General features: G+C 51.2%; 2 protein-coding genes across 4 annotated transcripts in view; both read left to right on the forward strand.

The window, feature by feature from the left end:
• The window catches only part of PLEKHM3 (pleckstrin homology domain containing M3), a 108,345-nt gene that overhangs the window by 83,909 nt on the left and 8,754 nt on the right, over nucleotides 1-15,682 (forward strand). For 2 of the 3 annotated variants that reach the window (XR_004498282.1, XR_004498285.1), the window contains one exon: nucleotides 7,160-7,340. The gene's annotated coding sequence lies outside the window, so the exon portion shown is untranslated. Of the gene's footprint in view, nucleotides 1-7,159; nucleotides 7,341-13,032; nucleotides 14,363-15,682 lie in introns of those variants that run through there. The other variant, XR_004498283.1, reaches the window with a different exon arrangement.
• Nucleotides 9,764-14,362, forward strand: FZD5 (frizzled class receptor 5). The gene has a single exon (XM_015634438.2). The coding sequence runs from the start codon at nucleotides 9,874-9,876 to the stop codon at nucleotides 11,602-11,604; it is 1,731 nt and encodes a 576-aa protein (XP_015489924.1). The 5' UTR covers nucleotides 9,764-9,873; the 3' UTR covers nucleotides 11,605-14,362.

Consider the following 15,682-nt stretch of genomic DNA (forward strand, 5'->3'; position numbering starts at 1 on the left):
GTCCCTTTTTCCCCAGCAGAGACTTGGATGCCACTGCTGTTGTTCTGCTTCTGTTGTTTCCACCTTTGTTTATAAAATAATCACCTGCATGGTTTTTTATGATCTATTTAGGGAAAGGCCTGATAGCACCTCAGTCAGCTTGGTAAAGGTGAGGAACCTCTTCAGGCTGAAGACCAAACCTTGCCCATCCTTCCAAAAATCTGCACAGTGCAAGCAGTGCTTGCCTCCACCTTTCTCCCCTCATATCTCTCATATCTATGCCAGCTCTCAGTCACACTAAGGCCTTCATTGGTGCATACAGAAATCCTTAAAGAACATTTTGGCCTAACACACCTTGGGATTATTTTAGGCAGCTGCATTAGTGTGCTGCTAAATATGTTTAATCCCTACTTCTGTAGAGATCGGGTTGCTGGTGTTATCAGTCTCAGCTCATTTCCTGAGTTTCTTGTACTAGATTTAGTCTGGAGCCTATGTGTCCAACAGAGTTAGCTGCGTCTTGGAAATACACCGAATTAAAAGAGCCCCAAGGCAGGTTTGACCTTACATAAAAGTGGTTAAGTATTGAGGAGACATTCAGGGCATCTTAGCCCCGATGGAAAGTCACAGAGGCACAAAATCGAGAATCATTCCTTTTATGTTGTATGGGAATCTAAATAAAATCTATGGAAGAAAGCTGTGGGGTCTGATGGTTTGTTTGTTGACTCTTCTTAGCTAGTGGATGTATGTTTCAGCTATCCTTGAATACAGGGCTGCTGAAATAGGTGCTTATCTCAAGCACAACCACGCACAGTCCCATAAATTCAAACTGGACTTTTGCAGATTAAGCTCAGCGTGGCTAGACACTGTGGTTAGAGCAGACACCAACTGACCAAATTTAGTAACTGACCAAATTTAGTAGCCTCAGCTGGAAATGTTTCCAAGCTGCAGTGTGTGAGATACACACACACAGTTCTGGACCACCATCTCACTGCTGGTAGAGATTGAAAATGCCTCCCTGTTTCCTCTGGTAGCTATGAGTACAACACTCTTCTATCTCCTAGATATCCAAGCAAGCCTAGGAAATACAGATGCTGCTCCAATACCAGTCTTTTTCCATGACCTGGAAGCCACAGCCACTCTGTATGTCTATACAAAATAGGTTTGGTTGTGTTAGAACAGTGAAAATAAGATTTACAGCCAAGATGTTTTGTCTGTCTGAAATCCCATCAAGGGTTTCATATGAGGGCAGCACAGTGGGCATCAAGGGCTCAGCTGGTGTTGCTGGGATGGCTCCTGCAATACAAACACAATCAGGGAGCTCACAGTGTCTCACAGATAGAGCTGGTTGAAGGCACTGTCTCACAACACAGAATGTGTCTGTCTCTCACCAGGCACAGTACATCCTCTCTCTGCTAATTAGCAACATCCTTGGCAAAGTCTCAGCTGAAAGGATTACACTGTCTTCTCACCTTGCTCTATCCCTTCCTCCCCCAAAGAGGGATGTTTAGTCCTGCCAGGATGCAGCTTCACTGGCCCAGGTAAAAAGTCTGCCTTGTTTCTCTCCAGACTGCTTGTCTACCAGAAGACAGATTGTGTCTTCAGGACAGTAAGTCTGGCCCTGACTGAAGGGAGGTGCAGCCTCAGCCTTGCCTCTCTGCAGCAGAGAGCCAGAGGTTGTCAGTCTCGTGTGCTTTAGTGGAACAGAAACAGGGAACAGCATCTGCACCAGGAGCCAGAATGGTATTTTTCCAGCTTAGGACTGTGGGGTTGATTTCACAGCTCTCTCTGGCCATAGAGACAAACCACAGACCTTTTGGGTCTGCAAAAACAAGGAGAATTACTTTTCCTTTCTCCAGTTTTTTGTGTTCCCTGTCTTCTCAGCCCAAGAGCAGTTTGAACTGCAGGTACATTCAGCACCTGGCACAGGTGGAAGCTTGCACAGGAATTTCTGTGAATGCACCCAGTAGAATTCCGTCTGTCTTGTGATGGTGTAATGGGTGGGGGTCTGGCAGTGCCAGTCTGTGGGAGACATGGAGAAGGGCTCAGCTTCTCCTTTGTTCCAAATAGTGGGACAGCTAATTCACCAGCATAAGGGAAATACGTATCCAGCATGACTTCTTCTGCACCTGGACAGACTTTTTTGAGCAAAAAGCTGAACCAAGCCACTTCAGCGTTTTCATGCTAGAAGGAAGATGCTGACCTACGTGAGCCCTGTTTTTGCAGCAATTGTGCTACCTTTTGTGTCAGCTCATTGCTTATACAAAATCAATTTGATTGTATCAGTTTGGGGGAAAAAAGCCTGTAAGAGGGCTACACAACCTTGTCATCAGTATTTTTGGCAACTCTATGCTAGCCCTTGTGCAATATTTTGGAGCACTTTCTTGCATCACCAGGTGATATCCCAAGCAAGATAACATAATTGCGTGCTCAGTGTTGCTGTATGTGGCAGTGAGGTACAGGATTTAGAGAATGGTTTCTTTCTTTTGCCCAGCAAATTTCCTGATTTGCTCCAATTCTGTTATCATTAGTCCCTGGCCTTGTGGCCACAGAGAGCTGGGAAATCAACCACTCAGCCTTGAGCTGGAAAAAGACCATTCTGGCTCCTGCTGCAGACTCTGCTCCCTGCTTCCATTCCACTGCAGCATGTAAGGGTCATTTTCATGTGTTAATCCTTCACATCTGACTAATATGTGAATGGGAAGGTTGCTATCAACATCCTTTCCAAAATCACTTTGACCTGTGTATTATATTATGCCATGAATGACTTGCAGAAGGAAGTAATCAAAATGTGTACAGTTCTAGCTAGTGCTAATTGCCTTTTCATCTGTTTCTGGCTCTTTTTATTGTGTCCAATAAATGTTGATTATGCAGGGATTTAAATCTGTATTTCAACGTCGTTTCATTCACTTGATGTGAATGACACGCCTCACTAAAGCTTAGTTCCAAATATTCCTCTAGCTCTGTGTCAAGCACTTCAAGGATATCAGAAGAAGATAGGGAAAACCTGAAGTGCCTGATCTTAGCAAGAATGCCTAAAAGGTCAGGTAGAGGACATTGTTTCAGGAGGTCTCTGGCTTTGATACTTTCTGGTTCATAGAAATATGAGAACACAGCATGTGTGTATTGTACATGAATGTTCTCTTTTTAGGGTAATGTACATAAGTACACATACAGGATAAAGCTTTCAAATGCATAAATTTTGATTGCTTCTGATCTTAAGTGAGAGATATGGCATCTTGTAAAGGAGTCCAGTTTCTGGAAATAAAGGTCCCTTAAGGTTGCCCCAAGAGAGTCCAGAATCACTGCATCTAAAAAGGCTTGATCACAGCATCTTGAGAGGTTAGTGAAGAAATGCAGCCAAACTGGCTTACATGTTTGAAACCTATGTTAAATAAATTCTATATTTTCAGGAAAAGACAGGCTGAACTCGAACTATTCTGAACACAGACTGAAGTTGCTTTTAACAGCAACAATTGTTATCATATGTTTTGTATCAATTCATAGAATTTTAAGGCCGGGAGAGACCACCCATAACTGCAGATGTTCGTAGAGAGCAGTTTCTTTGTAAATTGTCAGTTCAGCAGAGACAGAAAATTTCTTGGAAATGTTGCTGTTTTGACTGACCAACTTTCTCTGAAAATAAGGTAAGACCTAAGAGACAAATGCTCACCAGGCCGATTCTTGCCTGAAATCTGCCCAGTTTGCCAGCAAGATCTGTCACCCTAGGATTTCTGTGTCGCTCACTCCAGGTACTCCCTCATCCTGTGTTCCTAAGGCCTTCCTGGGCAGGGGGCTTCTAGCTTTTCCTGATGCTGCAGGATTGCTCAGAAGTATGAGCAGCTTGCCCTGTTTGGAGCAAACTGGTGTGTTTTATATTGTTTTTTACTGTTGGAATTTTCCACAAAACAGAAATTTTAAGTTATAGCCAGCTTCAGTCTAGGCTGCCTGACTGTTCTCCAGAGGACTAGCCATTTCAAACTTGTATCCTAACTCTGAAATACTTGCCACAAATTTTTCAACCAGAGGGTCCTCTAACTTGTCTCTTTTTTTGCTGTAATACAAAAACCTGCTTATTACTTCTGTCTCTGCAGCGGTAACAGATAATATGTTAATTCTGGTGTAAAACAAGCAGATAGAAACAAATCTCCAAAGGCTGCAATCTGAAGCAGGGCAGGAAAAGCATTTTGCCAAGGAACTGCTTTGAGCAGTTTCTCCCTGAAGGTCTCACACAGCAAAGGAGAGGGCAGGAAAAAGGCAGAAAAGGAAAGAACTATTTTTGAGATAGCACTGATCAGAACAGCATTGGTCTGAAGATAAGTCAAGCAGTAGTTAGTCTATACTGTTGCTTCATAGAGGGACTTGCTGGCTCCCATGTATGAACTGGGGGTTTGTTTTACTCTGTGGTCAGAGTCAGAGCTGGTGTAAGCCAGCACTGATCTTTGCTGGGCTGCAAAGCTGAGCTCCTTCAGGCCTGCTGAGGAGCCTGGACAGGGGTTTGGCTTCTCACACCTGCATTGGTCTGCAGAAGCCAACACTTGTGTTCTTGCATGCTGGTCCCCAGGAGGTTACAGGGAAGTGCTGATGGCCCCACCTTATGTGCATGTAAAGGGTTAGATGTGCTATGATGCAAACCACAGCTTCGTGGCTCTTAAGGTCACTTTTGCTGGACTTTCAGATCAGATAGGGCAAAACCTGTGTGGTTCATGGGACATGCCCTGCTCTCTAAGTTAGGGAAAGGCCTGAGCTGCAAGCACTGGCCCCTTGGTTGAAAAAAAAATCTGATTCCATGCTTCCAGGCTGCTCATTTTGCAGCTTTCCTGAGAGCTCGGTTCACTTACAGCTATAGGCATACAAATACATGTGCCATACAATAATCTGGCTTGGAAATCCCACTGGAGCAAAGTATTTAACTCTGAAAAATATTTGGAGTAACTTCTTTGCAATGTATAGAGCAGCAAGAGTTTAAGAAACAATCTCACTGTATTTAAACAGTCATTACTGCTTTCTGGGTAAATAACACATGTTTTTAAAATGGTCTCTATACACAATAGACGCTAACACAATAAATCCTAATTGCTCTGAAGGGCCCATTAGGCTGTATCAGGTCAATACATGGCGGAGCTTTTTTGAAAGTCACTCACCCTGTTGTTACATAAGCCACAAATTGAAAGTCCATAAATAAGTATTTGCCAAATGAAGAGTGAGGGCTTTGCCAGGGCCATACTAATTTATCATGTCAACTTCACTATGGGGACTGTTTTCTTTTCAAGGGCCCATGAGAGGAAAAGAAAAGAAAAAAAAAGCATAATGTGTTGTGTTTCAAAACTACATATTTGAAAAGTTTCAGATGTTTCAGGCTGCACTATACCTGCCCCCCTCCCCCACGCAGGAAAATTAGATGTAAGGAACTTCACTGCTTCCTCTTTATCTCAGCGTTGTGTGAGTCACAGCACGGAGATTTGAAGACCAGCCATGGCTGTGGCATGGCAGAGGCCCATCCTCATCACCACTAACCCCTCTGCACCTCTGAGCCAGGGCCCTGATCCTCCTGCCTCTGCATGCTGTGGTAGTGGCACCTCAGGGCAGGAACATCCCTACAGTATTCCAACTGTGGCTCATAGGAAGGTTCCCAATGCCTGAGGAGACCAAAGAAAACTTATTACATACATTTTATGTACACTTATATGTACAAGTATAGTTAATTAATAAGTGGTGAGTTTGGCGGGATTAGTTTTATGTGCAGCCACTCTTCCTGATTTTACTTTGGTCTTACTCTCCTGAACTTCTGGTGGCATTTTACAAGCTGCAGCATTTGTGTTAGGTGTCGCTAAAGTCTTTGTCACTGTTAGAAATCAAGTTTTGGATTAATTCACTCAGAAGTTTTCAAGTTTCATGTAACTTTTTGGATAGGGTACAGTTTGGCATGGTTTTGTTTTCCTGCAGTATGTTAAGGTGTGTAATTGCACAACTGTATATGAAAACAAATTGTATTGATGTAAGTTAGGATTTTTAAGGGAATTTCAGCAAGGCATGGTGAAAAGCATTCAAGTGATTTAAATCTGAATTCCTGTCCCCAGGCCATAGCCTTCAATTCATCTGGGCACATGAGAAATGTTCACCCCTGCTGCTGTTTCACTTCAGTAGGATTTGGGTGCCAGGGTCCCTCTGCAGACACTGGCAGTGATTCTCTTTGCTCTGCCTGCTTGCAAAGGGCCAAGAGTCCTTCTGTCTCCCTGCCTGTCAGGTCCTTCCTGCCTGTAGTGAGCAAGAGCCTTGGTCTTATTTAGGAGCCCCCTGCTCCAGGTGCTGTTACACGAGGTCAGTCTTGGTGCTGGGGTTTGCAGCACAGGCAGCTTGGAGCTGCTGCAGCACTTAGGTGGAAAGGCAAACACTTAGCATGGGTGGAAGCAGAAGCACACCTGCCTTGGTGCAGCATGCAGCCGTGTCCTCGGTGTGGGGCAAATACCGATATCCTTTTGTACCAGTACACAGTGGTCTGCTGGTGCTGCCAGGGGGCTGCACCATGATGCCAAAAGTGATGTCTGTTCCTGCACTCGTGACAGGCAGTAAGGCAAAGTCTTGTGCTGCTGCAAACCACCTTTTGGCCCCCAGCACCCCCTCAGTCCAGCAGATTGTTATCAGGGGTCACTGCTAATTTGAGCAATGCCTGAGCCAGCACAGCCTCCAGCTGGGGTGACTGGCAGGCTGCCCACCAGCACTGGGAGACCGCCGTCACCTGCACTGGGCCCCCACTGCTCCCTTCCTGGGAGCTGGAGACTTGTCAGCAGTGCAGACAAAACCAGGATTTGCTGCTTCAAGCAATAGGGGTTGAGGGCCAAAGGGTGGTGTGCTGATCCTGTGACAAGAGGGGCAGAAGGTTCCTGCCCTGCTTTGGTACCGGCAAAGCCAAGAGCGACATCAGTGCTCTCTGGCTTTGTCCCTGCCCAAAGCCTGGGCTGAAAAGCTCTTTGCGAAAGTCTGCTGAGTCCTCTAACAAGGGCAAGGGCAATAGTCAGTCTTTACAAAGGAAACTCACTTAGTCCTTTTCTAAAGTCTTTTAAAAGTCATGGTATCCTTCACAAAAGCTATTTGTCCAGGTAAACAGTGTACGCTGACAATCAGCAGTGCAAGAACCAAATGCAGAAATATTTATCACCTTTTTGCTTTCTGCTTCTACCAGGAACCGCTGCATCCCAGCTGAAAACGCCTCAGTGGGTGCAAGGTATGTCTGTGAGGACACGTATTGTCAGTCCATGCCTGTATCCTCTGGGCTGGAGCCAGGAGCAGGGATTAGATGAACTCCCAAGCAGACCTGTCTAGCATGGTAGAGCTTCATGGACACTTCTGCACATGGATAAAAGGTAAAGCAATTTTTAATAATTTGAGAATTTTTTAACTACAAAATCATTTTCTTTGGGCCAGGAAACACTTCCTTTTTTGTCTGCAGGGTTTGATACAGTAAATTTTGTGCAGACACATCTTCTGTTACTAATAGTGCTGGATGCACATAAAGCACTCTCATACTGTACTGAAGACATGACTAACAAACCTATCAACTGCACTTGCACTTACACCATATTTAATCCTGCTCTGGTTGTTCTGCTACATATTCATAAAAACAAAAAGGAAACAGAAGCACAGAGCAAGCCAACAGATGTCTACCTGGCTCTTAATTGGATTTTATGTGTCCCCAGTGTAGCAAATGCAGCATTATTTACAGCCAGGCTCTAAGAATTAGATATATCTGGAGGAGTGGCAAAACCTGAACCAGGCTACAAGAGTTGATAGATTAACTGAAATGAAGAGCTGCCCCATTTTTCCCTTCTTATCTTTTCCCTTCCCACTTATGTACCCGCTCCCCATTGTGTATCAAATCAAACTAAGATATTGCCCAAGAGAATGCTTATAAAAATGAAAAATGCCAACAAAAAAAAAGAATTTCTGCTCTTAGGGAGCTTCTTCAGCATTTTCTAATTGTACAGCAATGATGATAATAAAAAGGCTGCCCTGTGCTCTCAGCTATAATTTGGATAATCAACTGACAGCCATAATGAAACTGTCTGTGATTGCTTTCTGCTGGGCTGCTAGTTCACAGAAACTCATTGTTGGGGAGAATTAAAAGTTATGACTCCTGCTACAAGGATATGCCACTGTCTTCCAAAGGAACATGTGACTTGTAATTTTCCTCTGTGTAGGTCTATTACAGGGAAAACTTACAGCATAAAGCAAAGAGGTATAGGGATGTGAGATTTTTTTCTTCCCTTTAAAAAAAATGTTGTTAAGCATCGAAGTTGACAGTGCCAAGTAAAATGCATGCCTAGGCTGGGTGGATGTGGATTTCAGGGGTGGTCGTTAGGTCTCTCGCCTTAAAATCCCTGATGACTTTGATCATCAGCAGTGAGTGCTCTGTGGGTACATCAGCCACTGGCCTCAGAGCAATAAGCAAGCCAGATTTTAATTCTGGGAGGAAGGCAGGAGCTAAGTCATGCTTTGAGTCTTTGCTTTGTGGGTTTTGGGTGCAGTTAGGGGTATTTTGGGTACTGGTGTTCCCCAGCACCAGGCCTTGAATTCAAGCTGTCTGTATCTGTGATGTGCTATGCGTATGTCTTGACTAGTAGATCCAGGGCTGGATGCAAGTACTCTGGTCCAAAATGCCCTTCTGCCTTGGCCAGAATAAGGCTCTGCCATAGCAGCTGCAGCCTGTGACCCCCAATCTGGCTTCTGAGGCAGGTCTGTTCCCCTGCATGCCCCGAACATTCCGTGGGCTTAAGGGCTTTCAGGGAAGCGCTTGAAAATCAGGCTGGCAATTTCGGTGTTTACGAAGGCATGGGCTGGAGGATTTGAATTCCTGGCAGCTAAGCGTGACCACCTCGGTGGCCCTGGCAGGAGCCCGCGGTCCCAGGGAGCTGGGCAGAGCCTTCTGCCCCGGCACGGTCTCGTCGTTGGTTCGCGCTGCGCTCCAGCGCCTGCCACCCGCCTGGTGGGTGGAAGAAAGGAGCTGTCGGAGCGGATGGCGACCGGAATCCGGGGCAGGAATGCGGCAGTGCAGCTGCCTGCTCCCGGGCAGGGGCGGCTTCCCGTTCCCTTCCCGCCGAGGCTCAGCGTTCCGGGAGTCGGGAGCGCTGCCCCGCCGGGCAGCTTGGGCGCGGGCAGCGCCGGGAGACAGCGGCGGTAGATGCTACAGTGTCCCTTGTACCCGGGCTGATGTGCCATGGCCGGAGCAAGGCAAATCCGGCCAGAACCCCTTCACATCTTCGCTTCCCCTACCCAGGTTTATCCCCGTTTCGTCCCAATCCCGTTACGGCGTAAGAAGCCCCGGCCCCTTCCCGCGAAGAGGGGCTGAAGGGCCCGAGGAGGAAGGGGCGAAGCGGCAGCAGCGCCGCGGGCACCGCCTGCCCTCCTCCTCCAGCCGCTCGGCTCTTCGCGCCGGGCCGGGCAAGCCGGGCCGGGCCGTCGCGGCGCAGAGGGGGGCGGAAGGCGCCGGGTCTCAGGAGGGGCCCGGCGGGCAAGAGGGGAAGGAGATGCACAGATGCGGAGCAGTCCGTGGTTTGGCAGCACCGTCATCTTCTCACTTCCCCCGGGCCTCCTGCAGCAGCGGGGCCGGGGCAGCGCGGCGTTCCGCCGCCGCGGCACTCGGCTCCCGGCGTGGGGGCGGCCGCGGGGAGCCCCGGCGGGGCGGGGCCAGCGGCGGGGGCGGTGCCGCGGGCGGCCCCGGGGCGGGCACAGGGCGGGGCGCGGGCGCGGCGCGGAGCGGGGGCGCCCGCCCGGCCCAGAGCGCAGGTGGCGGCGGCGGCGGCGGTCCGGATCCCGCTCTCGCTCCCGGCCGGGCCCCGCTCCCGGCGCGGAGGCGGCAGGTGCCCAGGACATGCGGCGGCGGTAGGACGCGCGGCGGCGATGGGCGGCCGGGGGCTGCCGGTGCCGCTGCTGCTGGGGCTGCCGCTGCTGCTGGGGCTGCCGGCGGCGGGGCGCGCCGCCTCCAAGGCGCTGGTGTGCCAGGAGATCACGGTGCCGATGTGCAAGGGCATCGGCTACAACCTCACCTACATGCCCAACCAGTTCAACCACGACACGCAGGACGAGGCCGGGCTGGAGGTGCACCAGTTCTGGCCGCTGGTGGAGATCCAGTGCTCCCCGGACCTGCGCTTCTTCCTCTGCAGCATGTACACCCCCATCTGCCTGTCCGACTACACGAAGCCGCTGCCCCCCTGCCGCTCCGTCTGCGAGCGGGCCAAGGCCGGCTGCTCGCCCATCATGCAGCAGTACGGCTTTGCCTGGCCCGAGAGGATGAGCTGCGACAGCCTGCCGGTGCTGGGGGACACCGAAGTGCTTTGCATGGGATACAACCACACGGAAGCCACCACCCTGCCGCCTTTCTTTGGGAAGCCCACGCGCCCTGCCAAGGACATGGCCAAAAACCTGACGCCACTTGATGGGCAGCGCCTCTCAGGGCTGGACTGTGGTCAGACTTGCAAGTGCAAAGCGCCCCTGATCCCCATCTCCAAGGAGTCCCATCCGCTGTACAACCGCATCAGGACTGGGAAGGTACTCAACTGTGCCATCCCCTGCTACCAGCCCTACTTTACCCAGGATGAGAAGACCTTTGCTACCTTCTGGATCGGCCTCTGGTCCATCCTCTGCTTCCTCTCCACCTCAACCACTGTGGCCACCTTCCTCATTGATATGGAGCGCTTCAAGTACCCTGAGCGCCCCATCATCTTCCTCTCTGCCTGCTACCTCTTCGTCTCCATGGGCTACATTGTGCGGCTGGTGGCAGGGCACGCCAACGTGGCTTGCAACCCGGAGCACCACCACATCCATTATGAGACCACAGGCCCTGCTCTCTGCACCGTGGTTTTCCTTCTCCTCTACTTCTTCGGCATGGCCAGCTCCATCTGGTGGGTCATCCTGTCCCTCACCTGGTTCCTGGCAGCTGGCATGAAGTGGGGCAATGAGGCCATTGCTAGCTACTCGCAGTACTTCCACCTGGCTGCCTGGCTCATCCCCAGTGCCAAATCCATTGCTGTACTGGCACTGAGCTCTGTGGACGGTGACCCAGTGGCTGGGGTTTGCTATGTGGGCAACCAGAGCCTGGAGAATCTGCGGGGCTTTGTGCTGGCACCACTAGTGGTTTATCTCTTCACTGGCAGCCTCTTCCTGCTGGCTGGCTTCGTCTCGCTCTTTCGCATCCGCAGCGTGATCAAGCAGGGCGGCACCAAAACTGACAAGCTGGAGAAGCTGATGATCCGCATCGGCATCTTCACCGTGCTTTACACTGTGCCTGCCACCATTGTCATTGCCTGCTACATCTACGAGCAGCACAATCGGGAGGCCTGGGAGCAGGCACAGAACTGCTCCTGCCCGGGGGACCCTCACCGCCCCAAGCCTGACTACGCTGTCTTCATGCTCAAGTACTTCATGTGCCTTGTGGTGGGGATCACCTCCGGCGTTTGGATCTGGTCTGGAAAGACACTCGAGTCCTGGAGGCGCTTCACCACCCGCTGCTGCCGGGCCAGGAAGCCTGTGGGCGCCTCTGTGTACGGTGAGGCCAGCCCGGCACTGGTGGGCAGGACGGTACTGCCCAGTATGGCCTCCTACCACAAACAGGTCCCACTGTCCCACGTGTGACCAGAGGCAGCCTCGGTGACCTCAGCCACAGGGAGGAGAGGGTTGTGAAGACCCTGGGCCACAGAAGAGGGGGTGACAGCTGGGCCACCCCAGCATCTTCAGCCCCACCGTGGCGGTGCTGCCTGGGACCACGAGCACGGAGCAGCTGCAGCCCCAGGCAGGGCAGGGGGAGGTGCTGCCAGCTAAGTGGGGGCAGAAGGACAGGGAGGCCTGGAGCCTGGCACTGCCATGTATGCCCCATTTGGGGTCCCACATCCTGGCTGGGGTCCTGGGATGCTGCTGCCTGTGTGCCAATCAGGTGGCAGTAGCCCTCAAGCACTGATTTGTGTCCCACACCAAGCCTCTGGGCAGGTCTTGCTGGTGCTGGGGTGAAAGGCAGAGCTGTAGCAGGCAGGGCAGATGGTGGCCCCCAACCCCAGGTGGGGGCTGGCACTGCCATTGAGCCCCTCACTAAAGCCCAGAGAGTGAGTCAGGGAGAGCTGGCAGGGGTTGCTGCCTCCCTGGGTGCCCTGGGCAGAGCAGGAGACTGCTCTCAGTGCCCCCAGAGCCCCAGGCACAGCTGCATATTGAGGAGAAGGTTGGGTGCTCTGGTGTGAGGCAGCCGCTGGCCTTGCTCAGGCAGCAGCACACTGAGCAGGAGGGGAGGAGCTGCATGGGCTGGGGGCTTCAGGGGTGGTGACAGTGCAGGAGGAAGGGGCTGTGGAGAGGATCTTCCCCAGGGACGGGGTCCCAGCTGTCTGCAGCACAGGCAGGGACCGGGTGATCCGCTGCAGTCCCTTTGCCCTGGGCAAGCACATCCAGCTCCCTTCAGTGTGGAGCTCAGGACCGGGCAGGAGCTGGCTCTGGTGGGCTTGGCTGGGTGGCACTGACTGCCTGCTCTGCAATGGGCAGCCAGCTCCACTGCCCATGGAGCCACTGAGCCTGGGAGCTGAGGGGCTGCGCAAGGGGCTGTGCAGGTGGTGGAGCTGGGGTTTGCAAGGAGCCCTGGCACCGCTGGCTCTGGCACGGAGAGCGGGGCTCTCCTGAGCTGCCCTGGGAAGGGTCCATGCTGCTCGTGCCTCTCGCCACTGCAGCGGGGCGAGTTCCTCGGTCTCCCTTGTCCCATGTGGGTTACATGGGGTGAGGGAAGCAGGCCCTGTGTCCTGCCCACCAGCTGTGGTGTGTGGCACAGCAGCTGAATGTGGCACAGCAGCTGAGCGTGGCACAACCAGCCCTAGAAGGTTGCAAGCCAGGACTGCAGGGATGGGGTGTCCCAGCCAGGCAGCAGGCTGTCTCTCCGGAGAAGCAGCTGGGATTTCCAGACAGTCAGCTTCAATACTTGTTGCTGCTTTTTTCAAATCTGTGCCTCTGCTAGAGAGACTACCAGGTTTGAGAAGGAGCAGTTAATTTAGGGAAACTTAGTAGAGCGCTCATACTCTTTTCCTCCAGCTTCCCAAGCCTTTTCACTTCCTGGGATCAGACAGCAGCTGAGCACCGACAGAACCATTGCCTACCATTAAGAAGTGGTGACAGCTGGGTTTCAGTAAGTAGAATAATGGTGGGGGGACCCTGTTGTCAGAGTCACTAAATGTAGCCAGGGCAAGGGGCTCCAGCTGTGGCATGGGATGAGGCTGGCTGCCTCTGATTTCAGGCCACTTGTGAAAGCACTCTTGTTTTAATTTTTTTTTCTCCCTGCCCTAAGCAGTGGTGATATATGTAACTACCAAGCTATTACTGGAGTGCTTTTTGCCCTCCTTCAAGTGTGGCACTGTGACCCAGCTACTCAAGCACTGGAGAACAACTGCTGGCTTTGCTCCTGCAGGACTGCAAGGATCTGAGGTTGTTCTTAAAACCCTTGGACCACTTCAGTCAAAAAAGTTTCCACCTCATTTTAAAACCAAAACCTGGGAAGTGAGGGAACACTCAAGTGGCACATCTCTGGATAAAGGTAGTGTGTGAGTGTCTCTGGGGTGTCCTGGATACAGGAAACAGAGGTGCAAGGATGGAAGGCTCACCAGGGACTGTTCAGCTGCATCCATGTGCACTCTTGCAGTATGGCTCACCCCCTCCAGTATGTTGGTGTACTTTACTGTGGACAGATTTGCACCATATTGTGTTACAAACTGTAAATAATTGTATTATAGCCTAATTTGTACATACAGAAGCCGTAGTGACCTTTGATACAGGTTAGGGACAGGTGTGTTCTCAGCAGTGAGGCAGGTCAGGTGCAGAGACACTGTGGGTAGTCTCGTGCTGTAATCCAGGGCATTAAATTATTCCAACCTCCTCCAGTCCACACCTTGCTGGACTCCTCTCTCTCTCTCTCTCTAGTGCCTTTTGTAGATACAGCTAAACACACATCATGCAATACAATGAACAAAAAAACCATGTCAAAGGTGGTATTTTGCTGTTTTTGTTTTTTCCAAAGTACAGCTGACTGTAAAGAAATCTAAGATTAGCTACAAATTGTTGTCTATTGAAAAATGCAAGAGCGTTTTCATCTTTAATCTAACGGTAGGATAATACAATCAACTCGTGTTTGAGCCTGGCTTCTCAGCAACAAGTGGCAGGAGGGGGGAAGGAGCCGTTGCCATGTGCCCTGTCTGCTGTAGCCAATTTACATGTTGGGTTTTGCCTCTTCCGTTACCAATGCTGTTCAATGTTGCTTAAATAACTGTACTATATTGTGTGAAAAGCTGAAGAAATTTTATTCAAAGAGAAGTATCAACATTAGTTATTTATGAGTATAAAAAAAAAATAGTGTGTATTGTTTTCTTTACTTCTGCTTCTGTTAGAGTATTTATTACCCGAGAAGCTTACCTGTCAGGGGGAGGGGGAGGACCATGAAGGGCTCTTATCCCTGGGGATCGTGGGGAACTGGTGAGGCAACTACACTTGTGTGGCACAGGAATAGCATGTTCCGTGTGCTCGAACCCCACGCAGCGCTGCCCTTGGCACAGAGGATGCCACACATCCGTGCCCTCAGCGCTGGCGTGCCCGGGCTGGGTGGTGCAGCCAGGCTCTGCCCTGGGTTCTGTGCTCGGGGGCGGCCGTGCTGGCTGTGCCCGTGACCGCGCTGACAGCGCGTTCCCTGACGGGCCAAGGTCACGCCTCGCTGCTAAAAGAGGGTTAACTATCAACTTTTATTGGCGTTTTGCAGTTTCTGCAGTACGTGTCCCTTGCCCCATGCTGAGATCAGGCCCTGCAGAGGTGCCCTTTGATACTCCTAAGGCCAAGCAGATGACAGCTCCTAGCCAAGGGCCCATTTGGGTGGTCGTGTTGCCATCTGCTGTGCGACCTCTCGCGCTGCGAGGAGCACTTGGGGAGGGACAGCAAGGGGTTAAGGCTGGCTCCGTGGTGACTAATGGTGCAGGACTCTGCTATCTAGTTAGGTGTGTAGGCACACACCAAGTCCCACCAGATAGGATCTCTTACCTGGAAGCAGCATTCCAGCACCCAGTGATAAACCTGACAGTCCCACAGCCTGACTCACCTGATTCTGTAGGGATCTTCCCCCCCATGCTCAAGTACAGGCAAAACACACCATTTGGGCTGATTCTATCGCCCCAATTACCCAGTTTTGGGGTGTGGAGGGGATGTGAACCATTTCAGCATCAGGTTCTTCTCAAGGAGCTGTGGACACTCACTGCCTGCTCCCAGAAGTAACTCCAGCACCTTGCTGGCAGCCTTGTTGTCATTCTTGCCTGCCAGGAAGCTGTTGTGTCCTCAGCTCCTCATAAACAGGACTTTGGCAGCACTGCCATCCACCGCCTACCTCAAGCCACTGTTTCCGAGCAAGGGAAGGGCCCTTCCTGCAGGCAGCGTGAGTCACCTGCAGGACTCTGTTCCCGTGAGCACACATGTGATCCAGCACAGCTGGCCCAATGCTTGTGCTCCTGTGCTCTCCATGTTCCACTTGGCCAACTTAAGCCACCCTCAAGGCACTCACCGGCTTCCCTGGGGCTGAACAGTGCAAATGCAGCACAAGTTCAGGCTGGGTGGCATGGAGAATGACAGTGCCTGATGCCATGGGGGAATGTGGCTCTTCAAATAGGTTTTAATATCATAGATCTGAAGCCAAACTGGTTATTTCACCTAG

The sequence above is a fragment of the Parus major genome, chromosome 7 (genome assembly GCF_001522545.3).
Source record: "Parus major isolate Abel chromosome 7, Parus_major1.1, whole genome shotgun sequence".
In the NCBI taxonomy this organism is placed as follows: domain Eukaryota; kingdom Metazoa; phylum Chordata; class Aves; order Passeriformes; family Paridae; genus Parus; species Parus major.

Excerpts from the sequence above, each read along its gene's own strand:
- FZD5 (XM_015634438.2), top strand. The coding sequence starts at position 9,874 with ATGGGCGGCCGGGGGCTGCCGGTGCCGCTGCTGCTGGGGCTGCCGCTG.